This window comes from Notothenia coriiceps, unplaced genomic scaffold, assembly GCF_000735185.1.
Source record: "Notothenia coriiceps isolate Sejong01 unplaced genomic scaffold, NC01 NC01_scaffold00037250, whole genome shotgun sequence".
NCBI classification, from domain to species: domain Eukaryota; kingdom Metazoa; phylum Chordata; class Actinopteri; order Perciformes; family Nototheniidae; genus Notothenia; species Notothenia coriiceps.
The window spans coordinates 9838469-9862909 of record NW_011369951.1 but is presented as its reverse complement, the minus strand read 5'-3'; the positions used below and the strand labels follow the sequence as shown (position 1 = coordinate 9862909).

Below are 24441 nucleotides of genomic sequence, written 5' to 3'. Positions count from 1 at the left end.
GAATAATCTTTTCTTTAACACAGTAGAAGGTCATTTCAAACAGAGGAACCTACCCAACTTACACTTTACCCACAGAACTCTCAATTCACGGCAAAATCATTACAATTAAAACAAATCATTTTTTAATACGTTGCTATACAAATACATCTGTCCTGTTTGCATACTCCCAAGCATTGAATTTGAAAAACCTAATTTCAACGACTGCAGCTGCACCGAAAGAGCACCACGCCGAGGAATGAGTGTGTGGCGGGGGACGACGACGACATTGTTTCCATTATCTACCGCTGAAATACTTAATGGGATTGGGCCAAATACACTGGCATAAATGTATATATACACGTATATAGTCATACGCATGTTGATGCTTCTGCAAAGTTAAACTGCACAAGCTTTGAATACTTGTGACAATTCTACACATAACCTTTTTCACTGAAGGCACTTTAGAGTTAGAGGCCGATATGTTCTAGGTCAAGAGGCTAGATTCCTACAAAAATCACCATCTCAGGCTTTTAGCAAATACAATACATGCTTCTCTAACAGGCTAGCCTATAGACATCTCTACAAAACTAAAGTAACGGATTGAAAAACAGCCTTAACATGTAGCATGTGCCTTACTGACATTACAGCTGCTGGTTATGCCTTCAATGCATGTTACATTTGCACTTGCTTGATTGAATTGTTTTATAAATCTAACTATGAAAGTAGAAACTAGTAAGTACTTTTCTATGAAATCTTAATAAGATGTTGAACCATGCCATGATTTAACAATAGGAAACATGAAATATCTAAATGATGTTTCACAGTACACTCAGAAACTTCAGACATTAGCTTATATAGAAAACACTTAGAAATTAGAAATCAACAAAAAGGATACCTACAAAGCCGCTTAAAGCTCAATTCTATGTACCCTTTAAGAAAGTCCCAGGTAACAAAGTGCTTTTAGAAGAAATCTAACTTCTTGAGTTGGTCAAAATAATGATGCTTGACTGGGAGGATTTCAAAAAGAATGTTAATCAAAATGTGGCTTCACTTAAAGAGGAACACTGATTCACAGACACATGTGATTTCTTTAGAAAATCTGCAAATAATTTATATTGTTGGAAAACACTTCAAATCTTGCTGTGTTTCCCATCAGTAACTCCCCTTAGTGTTAAATGCAATAATACAAATATTATGTGTTTATTGTGTATGTATTCATTGCTAACAGCCTGTACATTTGACCTATATTTGTGTATATTTGACACGTTTTCCACACGTCAGTTTTGGTATCTCCATGCTGTGTTAATGGGCTTCCCCCAAAACATGTTTATCTGATATAGGTTCTTTGATGTCTTGTGTCTTGATGGATTCAGTGTACGTATTCCTCTTTAGGTAAAGAAAAAACTGCTTTGAGTTTTGCCCATTTTATGTTTAACATCAGCACGCTGTCCCTGGCAGTACGTTGGAAACATCCACACAGTGACCCCTTTGCATTTTAAAACCTGAAATACCTGAGGCCCTGGCTACTGCGGTACACTATCATCAATGGCTGTATCTGTATTTACTGTTGTGTGGGAGTCCTTTGGATCAAACTATTCCCACCACCAGAAAGATTGAGAAGTGACCTTACAGTATGAGAAGAACTTCTCACTATATATATGATTATACAGTTACAGTGAGTACGTTTTATAGTATTTATTTCTTCCAAAACAAGGATATGATGTGTCTTAAGTCAACAGGTTTGAAGCATATTTGTTACATTTCCACAGTATTTCTGAAACGTTGCTCTGGGTGGATTAGATCAGAGATGTATCCACAATAATTCAAAGTGCAGTGAAGTATTTCCAATCAATAAACAGTAAAACACGAGGATAGAAATACAACTTATACTCATTCATGTCTTAAAGAATACAGATTTTAAGCAAGTTTAGTGGTCTCATTAGCATTTCTTTTTTGTTATCTGTAATTATGCATTTTCTGTCAGGTTTGCATATTTGTATTTTGTTTGGGGAAAGTATTCCTGCATATTGTGTATGTCAACAAATCTGGACACAAGATGAATGTCTTTTAGTGTCATGATTTGAGAAATTGCATTGCGATGTAATTTAATATTCTAATTTGGTTGCATGGATTTTCACACAGAAACCCACCTGGCTGAACAAGGTCATGTGCACATAAAATGAGCAAAAACTATGAATGATTTCATCCCCTGTACACAATCTGATTGATAATACTATTTGTTTGTCAGTCAAACATAATCTTATTCTAAATGTATTCGATCACTGTATGAAACAGACATTGCTATTTAGAAAAATGGTCATATCTATTAGCAGTTTTTCAAAGGACTTATATTTAAATAGTACCTCGACTAGTTGTACATCACCACTTCACTATTTTTGTTCTACAGTAGGGACATTCTGTTTTACTAAGCACACAGTTCTCACATAGTACATAATGTTGGCAAGGCTGCAGGACAATGCAACGATCATGCTTTTGGCAAACTATACATTTCTTTGACTGAAGCTGATATATTACCTGTGGGGGAAAGAAGAGAATGGATATCAGCCGCAACTTAGGGAAACACTTCATGCAGATTGTTCAAATTAGCATGGCAAAACGTAGCTCTGATAAACCCGTTAAAAACTAGATGCTAAAAGTGAAATTCTATGTGTGATCTATTCTGTCTTACCCCGTCTATAAGGTCTAGGTCATTACGCAGCTGACTCTGGAGCGAGTGGAGCTTTGACAAGGGGAGCTCGTCCAGCTCTCCATAGCTACGTAGCAGCGGCGTCCCCGGGGTGCGACAGAGCGCGTCAAAGTCCCCTTGGAGCTCTTTGAGCTTGCGCTGTGTCTCCTCCCACTTCTGTTCGGCCAGCTGCCGCTCCGCCTCGGCCGTCTTCGCTTGCTCCTTTGCCTCCAGAGTGTCTTTCTGGCAAGCTTCACAGGCCTGGAACAAAGAGTTGCCATTACATACAAACCCATAAGCTAAGAGGTGTCTTAAAGGTCCCTTATTAGACTGTTTTTCATCAATATATTATAGGTCTCAGATATATACAAAACATGTCTCTGAAGTGTTTTGCTCCAAATAGCAAACAGATCATTGTAACATCCCATAATCCCCTCTGTTTCAGCCCTGTTTCAAAAGTGCTGATTCTCTGTCTGTTACTTTAGATCAGGAGTGGGGAACCTCCGCCCCCCGGGCCGTATACGGGCCGCGAGACCATTTGGTCCGGCCCTCGAGGTAATTTATAAACACACGCAAAAAAGAAAAGAAATTAAAGAAATCTAGACCGCAAAATAATTAAACAAGCGAGTGCCTGTTTTTCCTGGCCAAGGTCAGGTTCCTTGAACACAACACGAGCCTAATGTGTCATCACGTGGTATATGTCTCGTCTGACAGGGGTGCAGTTCTGACGGAGAGCAGTAAAAGAACGTCGCTCCGGCACTTCAGAAATTGTAGTACCCATAAGGAGCCGTACTCATGCCGCAGTTTTAGCATGGCTGTGTCTTTAGTTGTAAGCCCAGTGGCGATCTGTTCATCTGTCATACTGATCATACAGTCAATAACTTTGTTGTTATTAGCATCTGGTTAGCTAGCTATGCTAACGAATATAAGAAGCTTTTTCTACAACCAGTGAGGTAAAAGCACATCTTTATATGATCATTATAAAAAAAGAAGAGAATAAAAAGGTATAAAATACTATATGACAGTAAAAGAAAGTTGTTATTAATAAACAAATACAATAAATAAATACAGTTTGAAAGGGGAGTGATTTGTAAAATATCCATAAAGAAAAAGAAAATCTACTTACAGTTCTGTTTAATATGGGTGTTGAGAGATGTATCCATAGATCTCTGAATGTTGCTCTCAAAGTGCACCTGATTGATGCTTTTAACTTCAACATTTAAAAAAAAATCTTCCCGTGGGAGCATGCCCCCGGACCCCCCTAGAGGAGGTTAGGTCCCCCACCCCTGCCTTAGATGAAAATAAGGAGGATGTTTATGTACAAAAGTGGATTTTGCATAATACAGTGATGCAAACACAGGTATGGTGAAAAAAGAGAGAACTATTCGAAGCAGGAAAAAAACAGCGTAATATACCATCTGACAAAGGCCTGTGCTATAATGCTTCAATTAACTGGCTATTTTTTATAATATACTCAGATCAATAGAGACAGAGATGTTATAAATCAAGGATTTTTATTATTATTTACAGNATTTATTGAACTCAACCTCTTCTAAAAAAACTTAAAATCACAGCGCCATTGCATCTTGGCCCTTTCTTTCATGCTGTGCAAAGAAAATGCAACCTCTTGAATCCAAAATATTTTCACATGATTCGAGCACAGGCCTTTGTCAGATGGTATATTACGCTGTTTTTTTCCTGCTTCGAATAGTTCTCTCTTTTTCACCATACCTGTGTTTGCATCACTGTATTATGCAAAATCCACTTTTGTACATAAACATCCTCCTTATTTTCATCTAAGGCAGGGGTGGGGGACCTAACCTCCTCTAGGGGGGTCCGGGGGCATGCTCCCACGGGAAGATTTTTTTTTAAATGTTGAAGTTAAAAGCATCAATCTGGTGCACTTTGAGAGCAACATGAGGAGATCTATGGATACATCTCTCAACACCCATTTGAAACAGAACTGTAAGCAGATCTTTCTTTTTGGATATTTTACAAATCACTCCCCTTTTAAACTCTATTCTTGTTATTGTTAACAACTTTTTTGTTACTGTCATATAGTATTTTATACCTGTTTTTCATTTAGTCTAATGTCTCATTAATAATTATAATGATCATATCAAGGTGTGCCTTAACCTCACTGAGCTGAGGTTATTTGAGCCTCTCAGGAGAGAGCTCTCTTCCACCTGGTTGTAGAAAAGCTCTTTAAATTCGTTAGCATAGCTAGCTAACCAGATGCTAATAACAACAGATCGCCACTGTGCTTACAACTAAAGACACATCCACGCAAACACTGCGGCATGTGTACGGCTCCTTATGGGTACTGCAATATTTGAAGAGCTGGAGCGTCGTTCCGGTGCTCTCCGTAAGCACTCTAGTCTACACTCCTTTCAGACGAGACATATGAAGACACGTTACGCTCGTGTTGTGTTCAAGAAACCTGTCCTTGGCCAGGAAAAACAGGCACTCGCTTGTTTAATTATTTTGCGATCTAGATTTCTTCTTCTTTTTTGAAGTGAGAAGTTGTCCGTCAGTCGGATGGACTAACGGACGGACTGACGGACCCCCCTCCCCCCCAAAAAACGAAAACTCTTCGGTTCTCCACGAATTACACAAGTCACCCAAAGCAGCGTTAAAAAAGCGGGAGGCGCCGAAAAGCGACTAATTTGCATCACTGATAATAGGTGACCTTTAAATTGAGTTAGTTTACATCACTGACTTGTTTGACCTGGTGCCAGGCCTCCTCCCACTGTTTGATCTTCCTCTTGGCCTCGTCCAGGTCCCTAAAGAGCCGAGCCAGATCTGCACTGCTGGCGCTGGACGTCAGGCTGCTGAAGACTGGAGAGGGGCTCGGAGAGAAGCTGCCACTCACAAAGTCCCAAATGCTGCTGGCCCCGCCGTTCAAGCCTAGGGGAGAAGTGTTCAAGTCATAAGAACAAGCAGTGGATAGTTGTTTACAATCATTTGGACCAATGTCTAATTGCTAGTGATTTAGTTCAGAGAAACGGCATCTTTCCAGTAACTTTAAAAGACATATTTCTCAGCGTAACTTCTGGAAGGTTGAAAAAAATGCTCCATACTTAATTACGCTAAAATCTGAATATTATTGAAAAAAAAAAAAGAGGTTAAATATTGCAGAAAGATAATAAGATAAGAACTGTATTAACCTCAAAGTAAATTCAGATGAGAGATTGCTCAAAACAATAACATAATAAATAGCTTGATAATTATAAAGAATTAATACAGACACCACTGCAAACATTTTTAGCAATAAGAGAAAGAAAAAATGTAATGTAAAGTAAACTAGAAAAGTGAATAACATGAGAATTAAACAGTAAAAAAAACATTTATAAAGTGTTATGCCAACACCAGTGCAAAATAGTATTTCATAGTAAGGTATAATTAGTATAATAAGAAAACTAGCATAAAAAGTAATATTTTGCATGATAAAAAGAGTTTTGTAAAAAGTATTGAAAACGTTATATTGCACATGATTTGGATATTACTTTTGTTCTCACTGTGTACGAGTTCAACTATTTCCATTGCCATATAAGACTGAGATTCAAATCTGAAGTCGAATGCTTCCCAGCTCACGCGGAACAAAATGCCTGATGCTATCGGCTCACCTAAAGAATTCTGGGAAGAGGAGGTGGGAGTTCCCAGCAGGCTGTGCTCCTGCTTGGCTAACATGTTGGAAGGGTGATTCTGCTGCGATATGGAGGCAGCGAGCAGGGACTGCGACAGAGACTGAGACAGGGAGCTGAGCGGGGAGGTGGAGAGCGAGGAGGACGAGTTAAAGGAGGAAGATCGGCCCAGAGAGCCAGGAATGTTCACAGGAGCGGAGCCACCCAGCATCCTCTGTCCTGTGGGGACAACCGAAACACTGCTGTTACATTTTTATAATTTACAGGCATATCATGAGACCACTTGTGTTTGACAGCTGAATGCACTTTAACAAACTGCGTGTCCTTACTTGCAAATCCCATACTGTTGTCCTGCTCCTCCAGCTCCTTATCCAGAGATGCAACATTGATGTCACAGAAGTTCAGGTCCAGAGCGGATCCTAAGGCGAAACGGAAAACATCTGGCTGACATTTTAAACAAAATGCAGAGCGGCAGTAGGCAGCTCAGTGGCTTCGCAGTGGACTTAACAAAACACATACCTATGACTGACTCCACAGTGTTGCTCCCCGGATAGAAAGGAGTGGCTTTTGCATTCATGGTTGATAAGGTGGTGGGTGAAGAACTATCCGAGCCGATGCTGGAGGCCAAGCTGGACGTTATGCTGGAGGTGAAGCTTGTTGCCAAAGGGTTCACAGCAGAGAATACAGTATGTTGTGTCTGGAAGGGAGGCACAGGTGGCATGTTTCATTTCTATTGTTGATTACACATCTCTGTCTGAAACCAGAGCCCAGGTGGGAGAGAAACTTCATTTACATGCACAAAAACCTATATTAAAAAAACAAAAGCATTGTGGCCCTTTTAAAATCTCCCAGCAACTTTCATTGTGTGATGTTTCCATGTCACCGTGATCCTTGTCACATCACAATGTAGCACAATTAAAATGACTAGGAGCTTTTAATAGTATTTTAAATCAATAATGATGTTAGATTTCATTTCATCAGTGACAAAAAATAAAATCCAAACCTGTTTTTCTTGGTCCATCATTTTCTGATCCATCTGCCCCTTGTTCTTAATCTAAAAGTGATAAATAACACAAAATAGCACATTTTTTGTGACAAAATGCTAAAATAAATAATATCAAATAAAGGCATGTTGGAACTGCAATAAATCATAATATCACAAACTTTTCATTTGCAATGATTCTTGCTATATTCAAACATATTGCTTTTGATTACACATTCTTTTATAATAACAGTGAAGCAGAGACAAGTGAATTCAACCTAAGGGCAATTCTGAGTGTAGTCTTACAAAGGACAGATTTTCCAGCCTGATTGCAAGCTTGAAGTTCTCACATGTTGACTAAATGTGACATTGATTACAAAAAACATGCAACAAGGCTCAACAATGTGTTTTTTTCAAGTCACTCATGTATAAAGGTACTCAATGCTCTCATCAAGTGACAAGATACATTGCATTTTTTTTTTTATAAAGAACAACCGACACATTAGTCTCAAAGTGATACAATTAAAAATGACATGAATGATAAATGACAAATTGAATTAAAAGAGGAATGACAGTGATGCATTAAAGCCCTGAGTTGTGTCTGTGTGTTAGAGCCTTCCTAAAGCTGGAGAGTCTGTATACCTGGTCCTCTCGTTCAAAGCCCGGAGCTTTGGGATAGTTAGACGTCAGAGATGAGACACTGGATGTGGTGGACTCTGAACATAAACTACTATCAGTAAAGGGGTTAGGCCTGCTGATGGATCCCACTGGGGATAACAAACTGTCGCTTCCTGAGCTTGGAGTTACAGTCGAGCTATTAGAACATGAAACCTGAGAAAGAGAAGTGCACATGGTCTTAATGAAAGGATGATCAAAGTATGGATAAATAAATAAAACCAATATTCTAAATCGATCTATTTTAGAGTGAGAATGTAACAATGAATAGCTTAGAATGATGGTCTTACAATCAAAAGCAATGACGTAACGGAAAACAATAATGAGAAATCAATACATGCCAGCAGAAAGATGAGAGCATGGTAAACAACATAACAGCTAAACGGATGAATTGTTATTTAGGGATTTGTGTTCTCTTGAAATACAAAACCATGTATGTGTTTATTCTGTTGAATTTCCTTTTGAAGTCGTGACATAGCAACGGGAAAACATACGTTTCCTACTTGTCCGTTGCTGCTGGTTGCGCTGCCCCCGCTGTTCCACTCGCTGACGGGACACTCTGAGTACTGAGAGCTGAGCTGGGACTGAGAGCTGGACTGCATCACTGTCAGCAGGGAGCTCATGGTCTCCTCTGTGGAGGGGATTCCTGACGGGAGTATAATTAATGATTAAATGAAAATAGCATAAACAACGAGATGTCCAACAGCCACATTCCGACAACATTGCTTGTTGCTAAGGCTGCATGGCAAATGAAAAATGCTAACGTAGCCGAATATCGCAATAACAATTTTATTTGCTTCTTTTTTTTTTAACTGATATTGAAGTTTACTTTTTTTAGCCTTGTATTGAGGATAATACAAAAAGAAAATATTAAACAGCTTGAACATTTAACTGAACATAAAAGGCCCCAATAAAGACTATTTCCTTACTTATTCTCTCTTTCAACTAACTAAGAAAGAGGCTTTTATAATACCTATATGTTTAAAATGTTAACAGTGCATATTTGAACATTTGGGGAAACCAAGACAATTATCTGACAGGTGTGTATATATATAATATATTAACTCATTTGTTTTCAAGAGTACTGTGACAGTATTTAGATACACTTTGACTTACTTTCTACGTGTGCAAACGCACAAAACGGTCCTCTGGGACAGTATCCGGTTTGTCGCATATCATTGCATTTGGTTGATTTGTAGATCTGATAGGAAGAAAAACAGACAAATCAAAAAGACAATGAGTTACAAAGTTACAAAAAACTAGTCAGTCACAACGATACTATCAAAACAATAAAACCCCATAAATACAATATCTTAAAACTGCAGGATTACACATTTCTCACACTACACATTATTTAATTATGGTTGTTGTGGTAACTAGTCCATTTTAAGGCTTGAGTATTGTAATTCAAATGTATTATTGTAAAAGGAAAGCTAGGATCATCTTGCAATCTACTTATTTATCTAAATAGTTATCACCGCAATAAACCGTATTTAATTTAGTCTTATTCTACAATATTTGACTTCATATTCTTTTCTTGTAAACATCATATTCTATTTACATGTATATAGACTTCTTCTTATTTTATTATATGTTGCATCGTTGGAGGAGTCAGAAGAATTGAATTGCCGTTTCTACACTGTAGCGTATGTGCATATGACAATAAACCCTTTGAATTGATGTATGTTATTTTAAGAAGTGTCCCTCACCTCTGGGTGGAACTGCTGTTCGGTGCGGGAGTGGCAGTACTGGCAGCTGTCTGCACTGTCACACTTTGAGGGCTCGCCCCATTCATCCCCATGTTTCACATTAGGGCAGGGAGTCGACCTGCATCACAGTGAGAACATTTAACACGTTACAATCATACAACTCAATACCCTGTTTCTCATTCTAAAACTCTGTCATCATAACTTACCTATATTTGAACTTTCTTGGATTTCGTCTCCGATCTCTACTGTTGTGGTAGTGGGGGCAAGCGTAGCCCTGCCTGCATAGTCGGGGGGGCTTTGTACACTGATCGGTTTTATAGTTGGCTAAAACAAAGTTGGTATCTGCAAAAATAATTGATGTCATTTTATTTTTATTTTGCAGGAAGTGTGTTACCTGTTGCATGAGCTGGTTATCATGACGGGGGGGGGGGGGGGTAACTCACCTTGCCAGCGGGGGTCTTCTGTCAGAGTTTTCTCGATCATAGCTTGGCTGGCTAACACTCCTGGCTGCAGGTCAGGAATACCTTCCCCAGATCCCAGCTGTCCGTTCTGAAGGGCTTCTTGTGCTTGAATCTCTCTGTGCACATAAAACCAAGGTTAGTTCCATCCCTATTGCTTCGAAAAGCATACAAATATTGGTTGTCGTTTAAAAATAGTTAAATATAGTATTATGCTAAATTAATGAATCACTGGCCTCTCTTAATGTTTATCATAACACTGTACATTTATACAAGTGATCATTGCTGAAACTAATTCTTGAAATACTATAGAGAAGAAAAAAAAAATTTGAGACACTTTATACTGGACCATCATCAGAGGGTTAGGGCCACATGAGACCTTTTTAGGAGATCTGAACAAAAGTGAAGGTTTTTTTGGAGTCAAAATTGTGATTCTCAAAAAAAAAGGAACTTTTGGTCAGATCAAAAATATATGTACATGTGGCCCTTAACCTCTTCCATAACCATCCGGTATAAAAAAACAGCGGTGGGTCAATAAGGGATGGGCACAGGATGATAATTGTTTTTATTAAAGGTTTTATAACAACTGTTGAATGGGTTTACTTTTTATGTTTGCTTAGTTTGGCAGCTGTGTATGTATGTATGTGTATTTCTTTGTGAAATGTTGTGTTTGTGGCTGCAAATGTCCACCTCTGTGGTACACTAAAGTTTATCTTCAATATAATAAGTTACAGGCAGATGTACCAGCATTTGTTTTGGTATCATGGTATCAGATAAACTCACTCAGACTCCTTCAGCAGCACAGAGCTGAATGCAGCTATTTGTCTTTTTTATATTCACTAAACCAAGCCCTTCAAACAGTGTTACAGACTCAAATGTGAGTCTGTAAATCCATTAATTACTAAGGACATTCTGTTGACATTACATCCAAGTTGGCTGATTTGTCTGTTCCTTTGTGAGTTCAAAGTTTGGCAGGGAATAGAAAGGCCACTATTTGCTTTATATGTCACCTGATATCATAGACTGGAGGTCGGAGATCATGTGGCCCATGAGCGAAAGCACAGTGGAGGCCATTCTTCACACAATGCCCTCGAGCGTCTGTCTCATGGATGCAAGTGCCGGTCTTGTAATAGCGTAGATGGTACTTTCGCTCTGTGTCGCCCGTGGTCCGGTGTAAGTAAGGACAGCTAAGGACGCAAGGAAACAACATTTTAATATTTCAGCGGAGAAAAAATAATAAAACACTGAACAATGCTCCTAAAAGTAATAGATTCTTCTAGTACTTATAGCATCATATCTTATATCATGTGAAAACACAATAGCTAAGCACTGCACAGACATTTAAAATATGGTCCAATCAAAATAGAGTTATTATTATATTGAATTGTAATTAGAAATAGGGTTCTCTTATGGCTGCACACATTTTTAAACAGATTCTACTGCATTTGCAGGGCTGACACACTAGCAACGCCTCAAGAAATGGATGGCCAATAAGCCTCTTGAATAAACAATTTTTTCCCTTTCTTGAGTAGCAACAGTTGCTATGGCAACACAAAAGGTTATACAAAAAAAGCTGCCATTGGCAGAGGAGGAACTGTAAGGACGGCAGACGTTCATTTTCCATTAGTCCAATAATCATAGTTATTTTTGTTTTTTATGTTGGGCTCTATTATATGCTGTGCAATTTGTAATTCCTGGTCACACAGAGAGAACTGCAGCATCCTTAGGAGGGATACCATATATTGTTTCAGTTACGTTCATATTTATTATTATAATGCTTGACCTCTTTTATAGTGAGTTCAATGCCTGTCACTCTGATGCAAAGGATGCCATGTGCAGAACAAAGGAGACTATGTGGTCACAAATAAGAAAAAAGGAAACTAAATTGGTGTCTTATTGTAGGGGAGAACATTTTCGTGCATCAAATCACATTAGAAGAAAAAAATACTGATACTGATATTGTGATACTGATCACAAAGCAACAACCAAATATGGCTAAACAGCATATCTAGCACTCCTCACTTTAGTAAATAATACACCCATTTTTCTATCTCATCTTTAGAGCACTCTTTTCCGGACAGGAGTCTATGATTATAACTGACACAGTCCTCTCTTGGCTGGAGCTGATCTGCACATATGTCATTAAAACACACAGAGCTTGTTTATGCTGCAGTGTTACTAAAGCCACAGCAAGCTGATATAATTAACATGTTTTTTAATCTATAATTTTCAATCCAAATTGACAAACACATGCTCCTAGTCCCCGGCAAACATCTCCGCAGAACAGTTAGCTTCATTGTAGAACTGCAAAGTAGAGTTTAAAAGTATTTTTTTTGTAAATTGTCATTGCAATGTCAACCTGTGCTATTAACATGTCAGGAAAGACTAACTGTTACACTTGAATATAGTGTACACTACATTCTGTCTGTAGGCACTACTTTCAAGCAATCTGCAGTATTTAGGGCGTATACTGAGAGTAGCAAAAGGGCAGAACTTAGTACACTTTATCATCTGTTTTTATAGCAAGAAAAAAAAAAATGTTTTGATAATTTATTTACCAGTTATTTTAATTCAAAACATCAGAATTTCAAGAAAAAGCAGCTTCTCAAATATGGAGATTTCTCGTTTCTTTGTTTTAAATAATAGTAAACTGAATATAGTTGTCATTTAAAGATATCACTTTGGACAATGACTAAACTGGAGAGAACAGATGTTGCTACTATTTCATAGACAAAACTATTGATAGGGAAAATAGTAAGTAGATTAACCACTAATGATAATAATAAGATTATTATTTGCAGACCTAATGGCTTCGTTTTGTGCATCCCTATTAAATTAATAACACATTTCCCTTGATCTTTATACAATAACACAACAAAAAGTCATAACGTTTTTTTCAAATACTGTCAAACTCACTATATAAAACAAATAAGTAAACAATATATATATATATATATATATCCATCCACACAGTTCTTCCCAATTAAGACACATCCAAACCCAAACCTATTTAAGGGACACCTGAACGTTTTTATACTTTATGACATTTCCTGTGCTTTGAATGTTTTAGTGGCATCAGTTTGATAACATATTTTTCCCTAAATCTACAGAGGTTCTCATCCCAAATATGGCAGCAAAACATCAGTCAGCAGCTGCATAAAAACGCACTGAAGCTTTCATGAAAAGACTGAAACGTACTCATCTCCATCCGGGCAGATGCCTGTGGTCTCGTCGTATTTGGTGCAGTACACGTCAGGGCTGTAGTTAAAAGTTCCGTCTCTTCTTCTGATAGGTCTTCTTCTCCGCTGGTTGAGAAAATGCCAGTGAAAACACGTAAAGGGTCTGTGCTGCGTACACTTGTGCTGAAGGAACAACGGGCACTGCTCTGTCCTGAACTCCTTCAAGTATCTGAAACAATGAAAAGCAAAATTAACAGTCTCAGGAATCGCGTTCTGAAATGAACACTCATTATGAAATAAGTCAAAAGCGGGAAAAAAGTTTAAAGACAGTGTTGTGTCGTGGTATGCAGCTAGTGTTGTAGCCTACTATATATTTTGGGTCACTAACGTAAGCTTGCTATTCAGAGAGCAAACTACGTTAGTGTTTGGACGTAACGCTTGTTGAATGTCCATGAGCGTACGTCTATAAATGTGCGTAGCACGGGGGAACTCAAAATAAGGCCGAGCTATTTACAAGCAGACTGGTTAGCGAGTTCCTGGCTAATCATTTAGCAGACCAAGTTGACGGTTTAACATTCAAAAGATTATTCAAAACAGTTCCCCAACTCGGTAAAACAGTTATAAACGATTCCGTTAACGCATGGTTTGACACTTAAGCGATTTAAGACGTCCGTGTTTCCTACATTAGGGCTGGTGTCGTTAGCGTGCAGTCGCTGTTTGCTATGTGACGTTAGGTAGTCACAAAGCCTGGAAAAGCACCATGTTTTCAACGCACACATAAGAGTTGAGGAATGCGAGAAATGCAAACGCGCATATGTGCACGTGCAAAAAATATTTTCTTCAACGAGCCATGTAGTTGTTTATTTGCAGCAGCTTTACTCACGTATAGTGGGTAGGTTTCTCGGTTTGAGGAGACGCATTGGCCGCCGTTTTCGAAACCGACGGCATTTTCAGTCAAAACAATGAATTGCGCATGCGCTCGGATCTGTTGCTCGCGTCCATGCATGCACGTCCGCATACACTGCATCAGAGCAGCAGGGGGCGCTGCAAACAACACCGTGTTTATGTCCTCTGGCTTGTTGGAGCTGATTACTTTATCTCTATCAATACACATTCTGCCTGAATGGTCTGTTATATTTAATTATAGTACAATTAAGGAATATAACAATAACCCCATTTATTTCAAACACTTGAATTACTTGAACATAAACTGTTAGATGTTAGACTGTATAAACTGGGGGGGGGGAGGGGTGTAAAAGCTTTTCAGGTTTTCTCTTTTAGAGGCTTCTTTATGTAGCTCATTGCACTGTTATTATATTTCTCTTTTCTTTATGTGTTTCATTTGTTTTTATGTCAGTGATTATGCTTAGTTTAAATATAACAGATTTTTAAAGAGTAAAATCATTTCACATTATTTAATAATGCATGTGTTTATAATACAAGTCTTTAATTATTTTTAAATAGGTGATCTATTCTTGGAAAGTATGTAATATGAGTGTTTTTTTAAACGGAAATGCAGGTTTGGCAGACAATGCACAGTAGATACTTCAATCTGCTGCCTCCAAATACAAGTTTCCAAATGTCTGTTCTAAGAATGTGGTTACTTTTATATATATATATTTGATGGGTTCTGCCTGAAGCCTTTAAAAACCAACCCTATTTCTTCTCCTCTGTATCTGGGAAGATAATTATTCTATTCAGGTCTTTTTTCCTGCATAGGATTTTAATTTACAAATGCAATTATACGTTTAATCCATTATTCAGCTGCTGAGGTCCTCCGGGTGCACAGCCTTATAATTATGCATAAACCCTGGACTGTCCTGTTGTAATTACTTTGACATGCCCCACCCCCACTCAGATTACAGTTGGATGTCCAGTAACTTTCTAAGGCAGGAAACATTTAGTCTAATCACTTTATGTAGAATTATATTACATTTGGTTTGTTTTGGTGTGCACAATTAGATGCCAGCTCATTAGATACAATTCTACAATATAATTTGTATGCGATACAAAAGCTCTGCTATGAAATGTTTAATTTTTCGGAAGATGTTTTCTATATTCATTAACATGAATTAAAGTGACAAAATATAGAACAACAAAAATCTGCCTTTATCCATACCTCTCTGAACAAAAAATGAACATCAAGACTTGTGTTTTTTTCCCTCACTTAATGCATTATCCCTTTGTTTTGCACCTAGTAAATTGGCCACTGTGTATATTTGCATCTGCACAAAGTATATTTGTACTTACATTAGTTGAAGCAACAGCAGCTGGTGTACAATGAGCATACATGTACCCATAAGCCTGCAAAAATACTATTTTTAATAGTTTTACCAACAACTTTTTCATCCAAGTCAGGAAAAAAGCTTGGTATCATCATCATTTTGCTGCTTATCTGCCCAATATTTTTACATGAATTACGTAATTATTTAGCATTATTTTCTTTAACCAGATAGATGTGTATCCTGCATCATCCAGAGGAAGTAATGCGAGCGAGGGGAAAAGTCACACCCTCTCTACTCTCTGTGACGTCAGCCACCACAAACCTTTGACCTCACTCAGAGCTCTCAGCTGTACACACAGTCCACTGTCAACCTCTTCTCACAGCATCTCCAGTGTGTGTGTGTGTGTCTTTGTATGTATGTGTGACGTAAAGATGATCCTTTGTCTCTTACACCTTGTCGGACTCGGATGGCCTCTAGGTGTTGCTACTTTGTCTCAGAGAACATGACAGCTCTCATTGGACTACTACTTCCCTGTCTTCCTGTTTTGTGTACCGTCTGGGGCCCTGATAGAGACACGTGCTGTATTCAGACTGCACTAAATCCAAATTTAAAAAATACATATTGTCTTTGCCAAGGTTTAAAAACTGTGAAAACATGCTGAATGCTTTCCTGCATGATACGGAGATGGGACACAGAATCTTTAGCATCATGTACCACAACAAGTTTGCCTCTCATAAACAATCACTTAAACAATCCTCAGCGCTGCTTTCCCAGGCTGCAGGAACTGTTACAGCTGGAATAACAGTTTGTGGTTTGGACTCCTGTTTTTCCAAGTCACGCCATTATCTCTAACTGCCTCATGCAGGCCTACCGCAGACTGGCTATACACCTTTTATATGTTGATGCACAATGCTCAATCTGAGCGTGATACCGTTTTGTGGACTCTTTTATGGTTGTGACATAATACATCCACCTGTTGAGGTCAATGCACATAAACCACATGCTGTGTCGGTGTTCTAAGAATATAACAAACAGATAATATTCTGTAAACCCTGTTATGATTCAAGAAATGCATATGCATCTGAGCACAATTTGACATGAGAAAGCACTGTAATATAGTAGAAAACAGGAATTTATAATGTTCAATAAACAGTTTGAGGTTGTTAAACTTTTTAGCAGGTTTCATTAAAGCCTCTGATGCGAGACCATTTCAAATGTTTAAGCTGCACCTGTGTAGCCGGGTAATCTGCATTACATTAACCTCTGATCAATGTGCTAATGAGCATCTTTGTTCTGTCAAAAGCATTTCATCAAACTCTACATGATGATGGAAGAATCCACGCGTCCACAGTTGGCCTTTGGTATTTGATGTCTCATGTTAGATTTTAGTTTTTCTGTTCATTTGATAAAAACAATTCGTGGAATCCGTTTACAGATAGGAGAACAAGCCACACATGTGAAGATGAAGTATTTTTGAGGTGGCTTTTTCTGTCACAGGCCCATGTCTGGTTGGCTATTGCAGTTTATCAGTGTTATATGCTTTAAATAAGAACAAAAAATGGAAGCAGCTTCACGTTGTCAACAGTGAAGGATGTGTTTAGGCATTATGATCCCCTCCTGGCAAGGCAACACCTGCTTCTTTTCTTTATCATCATGCTAACAGGAGCTGACAAGTGTGGTAATATCTTATTCCATAATATAGATGAGCTCAGACATCAGATTCTGGACAGATTCAAAGACAGGCTGTGACCAAAATGCTAAAAATAACACATACAAAAATAAAGGGTGTAGCTACGATACCCTTTATTTAATGTGTGTAATACTCGAAGACATACACAAAGACTTCCATTTTATATTCCTGGAAAAGTGGGATATTTTCTTTATTTCTAAAAAATAAAACACATTTTTGTGCATTTTCCATCATATGTTTAGCTTTACAAAAGGATATTTCCGTTCAACAGAAGAGAAACAGACAGGGGTACAGTTATATTTACAGTGAAAAGAAAGTCACTGCTACTCGTTGCCTCTTTGGGTTTTTTTCTACCTGTAATGCCATGTTGTCAATGATGGTGTTGATGGTGTGTATTACATTATATATTATTTTCATTTTCAATTCATCTGCTGATTATTTGGAAACATGTCCATCCCTATATCCCTCTAATTTCAAGGTGATGTATGTAAATATTTAGTTTGGTCAGTCCAAAATCTAAATATATTCCCTTTTTTTTATAAAATGAAACACATTTGAGAGGCTAAAAACATAACCTTTGGCAATTTTTGCATGCAAACCAACTTTAACCATTAACCAATTATCAAAGACGTTGGTGATTATTTTTCTGAAAATAAGTTGACTAATGGTTGGAGCCCTAGTAGGTTATACATCATTATGCAGGTGTTTCCATGTGGGGTTTAACTGAAGAGCCAGAAAATGTTATTTTGCATGACAGATCACTTATTATTTTCCGTCTTACACAAAAGCTGTTGTCCTCTGACACTCATCTATCCATCGCCTTAAAGGACAGAAGCTGACATTTTGCTCCTTGCCATCAAACACACTTTTTGAAGAAAAAAACACACACCGAAAACTAAATAAAAGTAAATAATGAAACATGTATGAAAACATGAACATAGCTTCAAGTACCTTATGTGCATTGTAATCTACTTAAAAGGATGCACAACATGAGTCATTCCCATTCTTACTTGAGTGTATATTTTTGTGTTTTTGTTCAGAAAGTGAGCAGGTTAACTGAGAGGCATACCAGATGAAGAAAGCTGAGGTTATTTTTCACACTGGGTGAAATGTTAAGAGTTTTTAGCACACCTTGTGAGTTTCTTGTCCTTCTTCCTATCAGTCACACCTCTGACACCACGCTCCTGACAGGGAGGTGTAGATCGAGGGTGTGGTGGCAGAAGCGGTTCACCACTGACCAGCTGGCCTTCTGCTTAACGAAGAGCCGCAGCTTGTCCCTGAACGTCTCTCCTAGAAAGCTGTAGATAATGGGGTTGAGGCAGCTGTTGGAGAAAGCTGCCAGATTAACAATGTGTCCTGTGAGCGGGTAGTCGTGCCACAGGGTGGTAGCTGTCCTCTGGGCGGGGTCCGCCGTGCCCTGCAGGAGCTGGATGCTGATGAAGACGTTCTCCGGCAGCCAGCAGATGAAAAACACCAGAACCACCACAACGATCATGCGCAGGGCCTTCTGCCGCCTGGGCCACAGTCCTCGGTGCTTCTGCGCCCTCATGAGGATTCGCCCGATTAGAGAGTAGCAGAGACCAATGATGGTGAAGGGCACCAAAAAGCCGATGGTGACCTCCAGCCACTGGATCTCCAAGACGTTGGCGAAGCAGAAGTGCACCTCGCCCCTGTGCTGCGTCTGCACGATGGTGAAGGGCAGCAGCGTGGCCAAGATGGACGCCATCCAGATGAGGCCGCAGCTGAGCTTGGCGTGCTGCATAGTTCTCAGAGGGCTGCTGCTTATGGAGCTAGCTATGGCAATGTATCGGTCAACGCTCATCCATGTGAGGAAGAAGATGCTGCTGTACATGTTGACCTGCAGGAACAGCGACATGAAGGTGCAGAGGACGGCGTAGTCGTAGTATTTCTCGTTCAGATTGAAGACCTCAATGAGGGAATCAGCCACCAGGATGAGGTCGGCTGCAGCCAGGTTGACAAAGTAAAGGTCGGGGATGGTCATCTTCTCTCTGTGGTTCAGGTTCACCACCAGGATTAAGATGTTGCCGATAAATCCAATAGGAAAGAGGAGGATGGTGTACAGGCAGGACAGGAAGAGGCCGATGGTGTAAGATCGGTTTGAGTCTTCGGTCAAATCTGTCGCGTTGTACTCATATGAAGTGTTCACTGTGGTGTTAACGTATATCCAGACCAGAGAGGTTGTCTGCACTTCCATACTGACTGTGATGGGACTGTCTTGAATCATAGCCCACATGTAAGTCCCCTGTTGATGCTACATCATTAGACCCTGTTCCTTCCCAGTGATGTCTCTTTACAGGGTGAATCATCTATGCAGCGTTTGCATGCTGACAGAAGTCAGGTGAGTGGGGCCAAAAAAGTTATGGTTTCCTTGACCTCATGTTGACATCAAGGTTCATCCACACATAGATTCCAGACACGAAATAAAAGCACCTCCATGTCTGAAAATTGTCGTAACCCGACTCCTCCTTTGAGTCATCCGATTTGTCCATCCAAGTACGTGAGCATCTTTATTCAGCGAGCCTCGGCCAGAGACGCTATTGCTGTGACACCTGAGCTGTGGAGAGAAGGAAAACAAATCAGAACATGACAGACAATTAGGGGCACAGACTTGGAAAAAGCAGCAATTCTAAATAAGAACAACTACAAGGTATAGCATTGTTAAATAAAATACACCCCTTAGATGAAGAAGACAGCAGTCCACTTGGAAAGAAGAAGTTTAAAGGTGTCTGAAATAAACAGCAGACATCAGTTAGCACATTAACATTCAAGCTTCAGACTTAAACAGATGCATTGAAATCCTCCTTAGAAATCCTTGGCCAATCACAGGTGCAGAGATGGTTTTCGTCCACACTCAATTACTTTTAATTGGTGACACATATTTTCAATACAATTGAAAAAACCTCTGTGTTTGGAAGGTTCCAGTCCAGACACATACATCTCAGTTATATATTATATAATATAACATCTTTGTTGTATATTAACTGCAATAGTTTTACGATGCTTACTTTCTCTTCATTTGTCGAAGAATTTCAGGCTCTGGATTTCTGACTTTCCCCAGGGATAGGAAAGACGACTACAATGTTAGGCAAACGGGACCGTTGGCAAACATGCACAGCCCTAAGGGTTTTATTTCCTCCTGCAATATGAATGCGTTCTTAACAGCAGTAGTCTTCACAGCAGTAATTCAGCACACGGAAGACACATTTGATTATAGGTTAAAACTCTTACAAAGAGAACATTCAATAAAGGAATAAGCATCACACCACCCTTCCTATATTTTGCATCAATATACAGTGAAATATTCCTCTAATTAAACAAATGATTATCTTTCTTTAATATCCAGGATAATTCACATCTCATTGAAATAATATTGTAATGTTTTTTTCTTCTGAGATTGTTTGGATCTGAATAGTTCCCACCATAATTAGTGAGATCTGACAGTATGGGAAAGTGCTCTCCAGGAAATTAAAAACAAAGCTACTTCAGACATTTAACGGAGCAAAATCTACAGCTTTAAAAAGCTAATAAACTCATTATGCAACAGAATTACAGAGACACTAGCATTTAAATTAACTGTAAATTAACAATTGCATGCAGTTAGAGAAAGACCTTACATTTAAAAACTTGAAAATGACCACAAACAATAGCAGAGACGTCAAAAGCAGCACTTACTTTTTTAATTGTGGGGTTTGTTGCTCCTCCATGCTGGTCTGTCTGGTACAGAAGTCGGAGAGCCACAGATTTGTAAATCCCATGTCCGGGCTTCTCTTCTGCACCACCTGCTGTTTGGCCCAACCCTGAGAGGAGAGGAGGGGGGGGGGAAGCAAGAGATGATGTGTCAGCCATGGTTTGTCACCACGCTTCATCACATTACCTTTATTTATTTTTTTGTTCCCCAGTATGTGATTACAGGTGAGCACTGAGCACCTACAAAAAAGAAAGGGACAGCAGATTTGTCTTTTGTTGTTTTTTGTTTTGGACTTTTGCTTTTTTAATGGATAAAAGAGACTTAGAGAAAGTAGTATGGACTGTATATATACTAGGTTGCTATACCAAGAGAGCTGATTTGACCATAACATGAAAGTTTGGGCAGCAGCTAAGAAGTTTTACCTTGACCAGGCAGTGTTGTTATGGAAACCACTTGTATTTCCTGCAGTATTTGTTCACCTGGGTTGTACCTCTTAGTCGGAGGTTCCGTGTAAACACACCCCATATGACCCTTCTTAGTTTTTCCATCAACTTGTTTGTGAAGTAGTGTACCCACTGATCTGCATCGATTATTGATTCCCCCACAAAACAGAAGACTTTGCTTATTTACTGTTCATTCTCAATACTGAAATTACATTCAGATGAGGCTTAGAAAACTGTGAGCCTTCATGCTCAATAAGGAGGAAACAGAACAGACTGCTAGCTCCTGGAAAAAGACTCAAATTAACATAATTGTATCTATCTATAAGACCAAACTGTGGCTATGGAGACCTGTTTGATGTGTTGTTGGCTAGTGTTTCCTTAACAGCCTTGAGATGCCTGCAATAATTACAGATACACAAAAACCATCTGCTGCAGAGCTATTTATATATTGATATTGAACAGACAGCATCAGAGCGAAGTATATTGCTGTTGATTTGATTGGAATCGTCACAATATGCAGTGGAACATTCTATTTTGATGAAGTCCTTTTTGGATAAAATCACACAAGGGGTTGTGACAACAAGAATTTCAGATTACCCCCTTAAGACAGAATGTGACTCTGAGGTCTTTGCATGGTGGGAAAGTCACTCCATCCTCAGACAGCCGGAGGGGAGAGAGGCCGAGTCCGAGGCTGGATCATTGCTGGCAGGTTTGGGGTTGCAGCTCCTTTGGCAGTGCTGTGCCTCGGCTCCAAGGCTTTAAATGAGATACAAACAACAACAGAGAGAGAGTGTACTGGAGGAGGTTGAAGACAGGGCAGGTCACTCTCATGTTTGGCTATGTGAACAGAGTCTTTGGTGTGGGGTACAGTTCAGTATTTATAGAGACAGTTTAAAAAGTTTGAAAGTGAAGTGATGCCTGCCAGTTAGTTCAAGTGCTACACACGACATACTGCACCTGCTTCTGTATATATTCATTGAACCCTTTAAATGTAAATGCCACTGCCCTAGTTAGTACGTCACAATTCTGTTTAGGTTATTTAAAGAGGCTCTATAATGATTTAAGGGGGTTTTCCCTTTCCTGTACTGTGTTATATACAGGTTTTGGTGCATGTAAATGGTCTCCAAAGGATATAAGTTCCCTCCAGAGGGAGTTTCTCTCCTACCCACTCCCCCCCTTGACTGAAACGCCTCCATTGGAATGTTTTGTTTACTTCTGCAACATAGTGACGTCATGTAACACGCATGCTTTTATTGGCTAGCACTTCAACACAATATACGTGAGAGGCTGGACATCTCTAAGAGGTTGACCAATCATAAGAGCCGGCCAGCTAACCAATCAGAGCAGACTGGGTTCTGGTTTCAGACAGAGTGTGAAAAGAGGCGCTGCAGCACAGGCAGTATGAGATCAGGCAATACAAAAGAAAAAGAAGAAATGACCACGTAAGTTCATGGAAATCAGAAACGCAGCATCAATAAGGTAAAAAAAAGAACACCTGCATGCACCAAAGTTGTACTTTGGTAAAAACTCCAAAGTATTTAGAAAGTGTATTTAAATGACAAAAAGTAATGATTTTTTTGTGGACGTTTTACTAGTCCTATAATGCTCTCAGTATCTCACAGGTATTCATGTGACAAGAATATTCACACTCTCAGGACAAGCAACATATGGGGACCCGCAGAACTAAAGATATCCCACAGAAGGGCAAGGACAATTCATGCAGGAGACTGTGAGTGTGAAAAGATCAAAGTACCTGCATCGAAACCATAATAGTTTGTGGCCGACAGTTGGAATCAGTGAGAAATTAAAGGCAGCATCTGACAGATGGGTCAAACGCTGGCCTCATCTTGGAGAAGTGCACTTTCTGTTTGACTGCAGATGGCCACATGTCTTGGAGAATCAGATGTATGTTACAACGGAGCAGCAGTGATGGTTTGAAGGAGCAGGAAGGGTCAACACGGCAGCTGGTAGCCCTGCTGCCATAAACATGGCTGAGTATCTGACAAAAGAGGGGACAGCAGAGAAATGTATCTGGGGTGAGGAGAACAACATATAGAAAGTTGATTCAGCAGCTGAGATGAAGAAGGAAGGTCTCTGCAAGCCAAATATGTGATTTTCTCTTGAGCTACCTTAAATCAGTTATTCAGTCCGCATGACTTCTCACAGATAACGGGAAGGTAGGGATGTGGTGGTCAGTCTAGTGGAACGGTGCTGGAGTGTGTCAAAGATAGAAGGGAAGGACGGAAGAAAGGAATGAAGGAGGGAAGGAAGGAGAGCATATTTTTATTGAATATTGATGATGTAAAATTAGTAAATAAAGTAAGGATTACTCAAACGCAGCATTCAAGCAGAGCACCAATAGATACCTTTTTGCTTTGGTGGAAATATATCTTAAACATACATGTTGCAGTTAAAGGGAAAACCCCAAATATATGTATAGGTCCCCTTTAACGAAGTGTATGTGATACATCTGTCTGAAGCCCAGTAGAGGGCAGTCTTGGTGCATGTAGTAACCTTACACACAAAAAGGGCTGAAAAGTGGAGTTTTGTCATTCCTGATTTTCGGATTCTTCTAAATTATAAATCACTTCCAAGAAAATAAGTAACATAATAATGTTAACTAAACAGTGAACTTTATCTGAAAAAAATGGGAAAGGGTTATTTAAACCCTAATGTGTTTCAGCAAAAATGATTTGTAGCAACGTTTTATTTATGTTAAACTGTGCTGTAACCACTTTCAAAAAAATGTTTAAAGTTTGTTTACATGATTTGTGCCTGAATTTGAACTTGTATCTGTCGAGTCATGTCTTAAAACCCATTGATATACTATGGGGTTATTATACATTTGAATTATCTTATATATTGTTTCATTGTTTTTGCTGTACTTTCTTTATGTAGGATCCAATGTTTTCGCTGAATAATACACTTTTATAAAAATACATTTACACATTTTAATATAATTGATTATTTTAATTAGTTTCTACTTATTATTCACACTTTCATGTGGAGCTCCTTTTGTAAATGCTGTATGGTTTTGAATCTGTTTAACATATGTGTATTCC

The 24441-nt window shown here is 39.0% G+C and overlaps 2 protein-coding genes across 7 annotated transcripts; both read right to left on the bottom strand.

Moving 5' to 3' along the window:
• Positions 1–99: 99 nt before the first annotated feature.
• On the bottom strand, positions 100–14263 carry unkl (unk like zinc finger). 6 transcript variants are annotated; one of them, XM_010796217.1, is made up of 16 exons: positions 14196–14263; positions 13332–13541; positions 11144–11320; positions 10119–10252; positions 9882–10017; positions 9676–9793; positions 9083–9167; positions 8461–8612; positions 7934–8122; positions 7313–7363; positions 6829–7006; positions 6639–6749; positions 6292–6528; positions 5385–5572; positions 2669–2926; positions 100–2514 (listed from the first exon to the last, which is right to left on the bottom strand). In XM_010796217.1, the coding sequence occupies exons 1-16, from the start codon at positions 14258–14260 to the stop codon at positions 2359–2361; spliced, it is 2445 nt and encodes an 814-aa protein (XP_010794519.1). In that variant the 5' UTR covers positions 14261–14263; the 3' UTR covers positions 100–2358. The 6 variants fall into 6 exon arrangements, with proteins under 6 accessions (XP_010794519.1, XP_010794522.1, XP_010794520.1 ...); XM_010796220.1 differs by having other exon boundaries at positions 6639–6728; XM_010796218.1 differs by having other exon boundaries at positions 8470–8612.
• A 3173-nt stretch (positions 14264–17436) lies between these two features.
• Positions 17437–20961, bottom strand: gper1 (G protein-coupled estrogen receptor 1). The gene is made up of 2 exons (XM_010796216.1): positions 20921–20961; positions 17437–19802 (listed from the first exon to the last, which is right to left on the bottom strand). Exon 2 carries the CDS (start codon positions 19479–19481, stop codon positions 18390–18392), a length of 1092 nt encoding a protein of 363 aa, XP_010794518.1. The 5' UTR covers positions 19482–19802; positions 20921–20961; the 3' UTR covers positions 17437–18389.
• Between the last annotated feature and the right edge of the window lie 3480 nt (positions 20962–24441).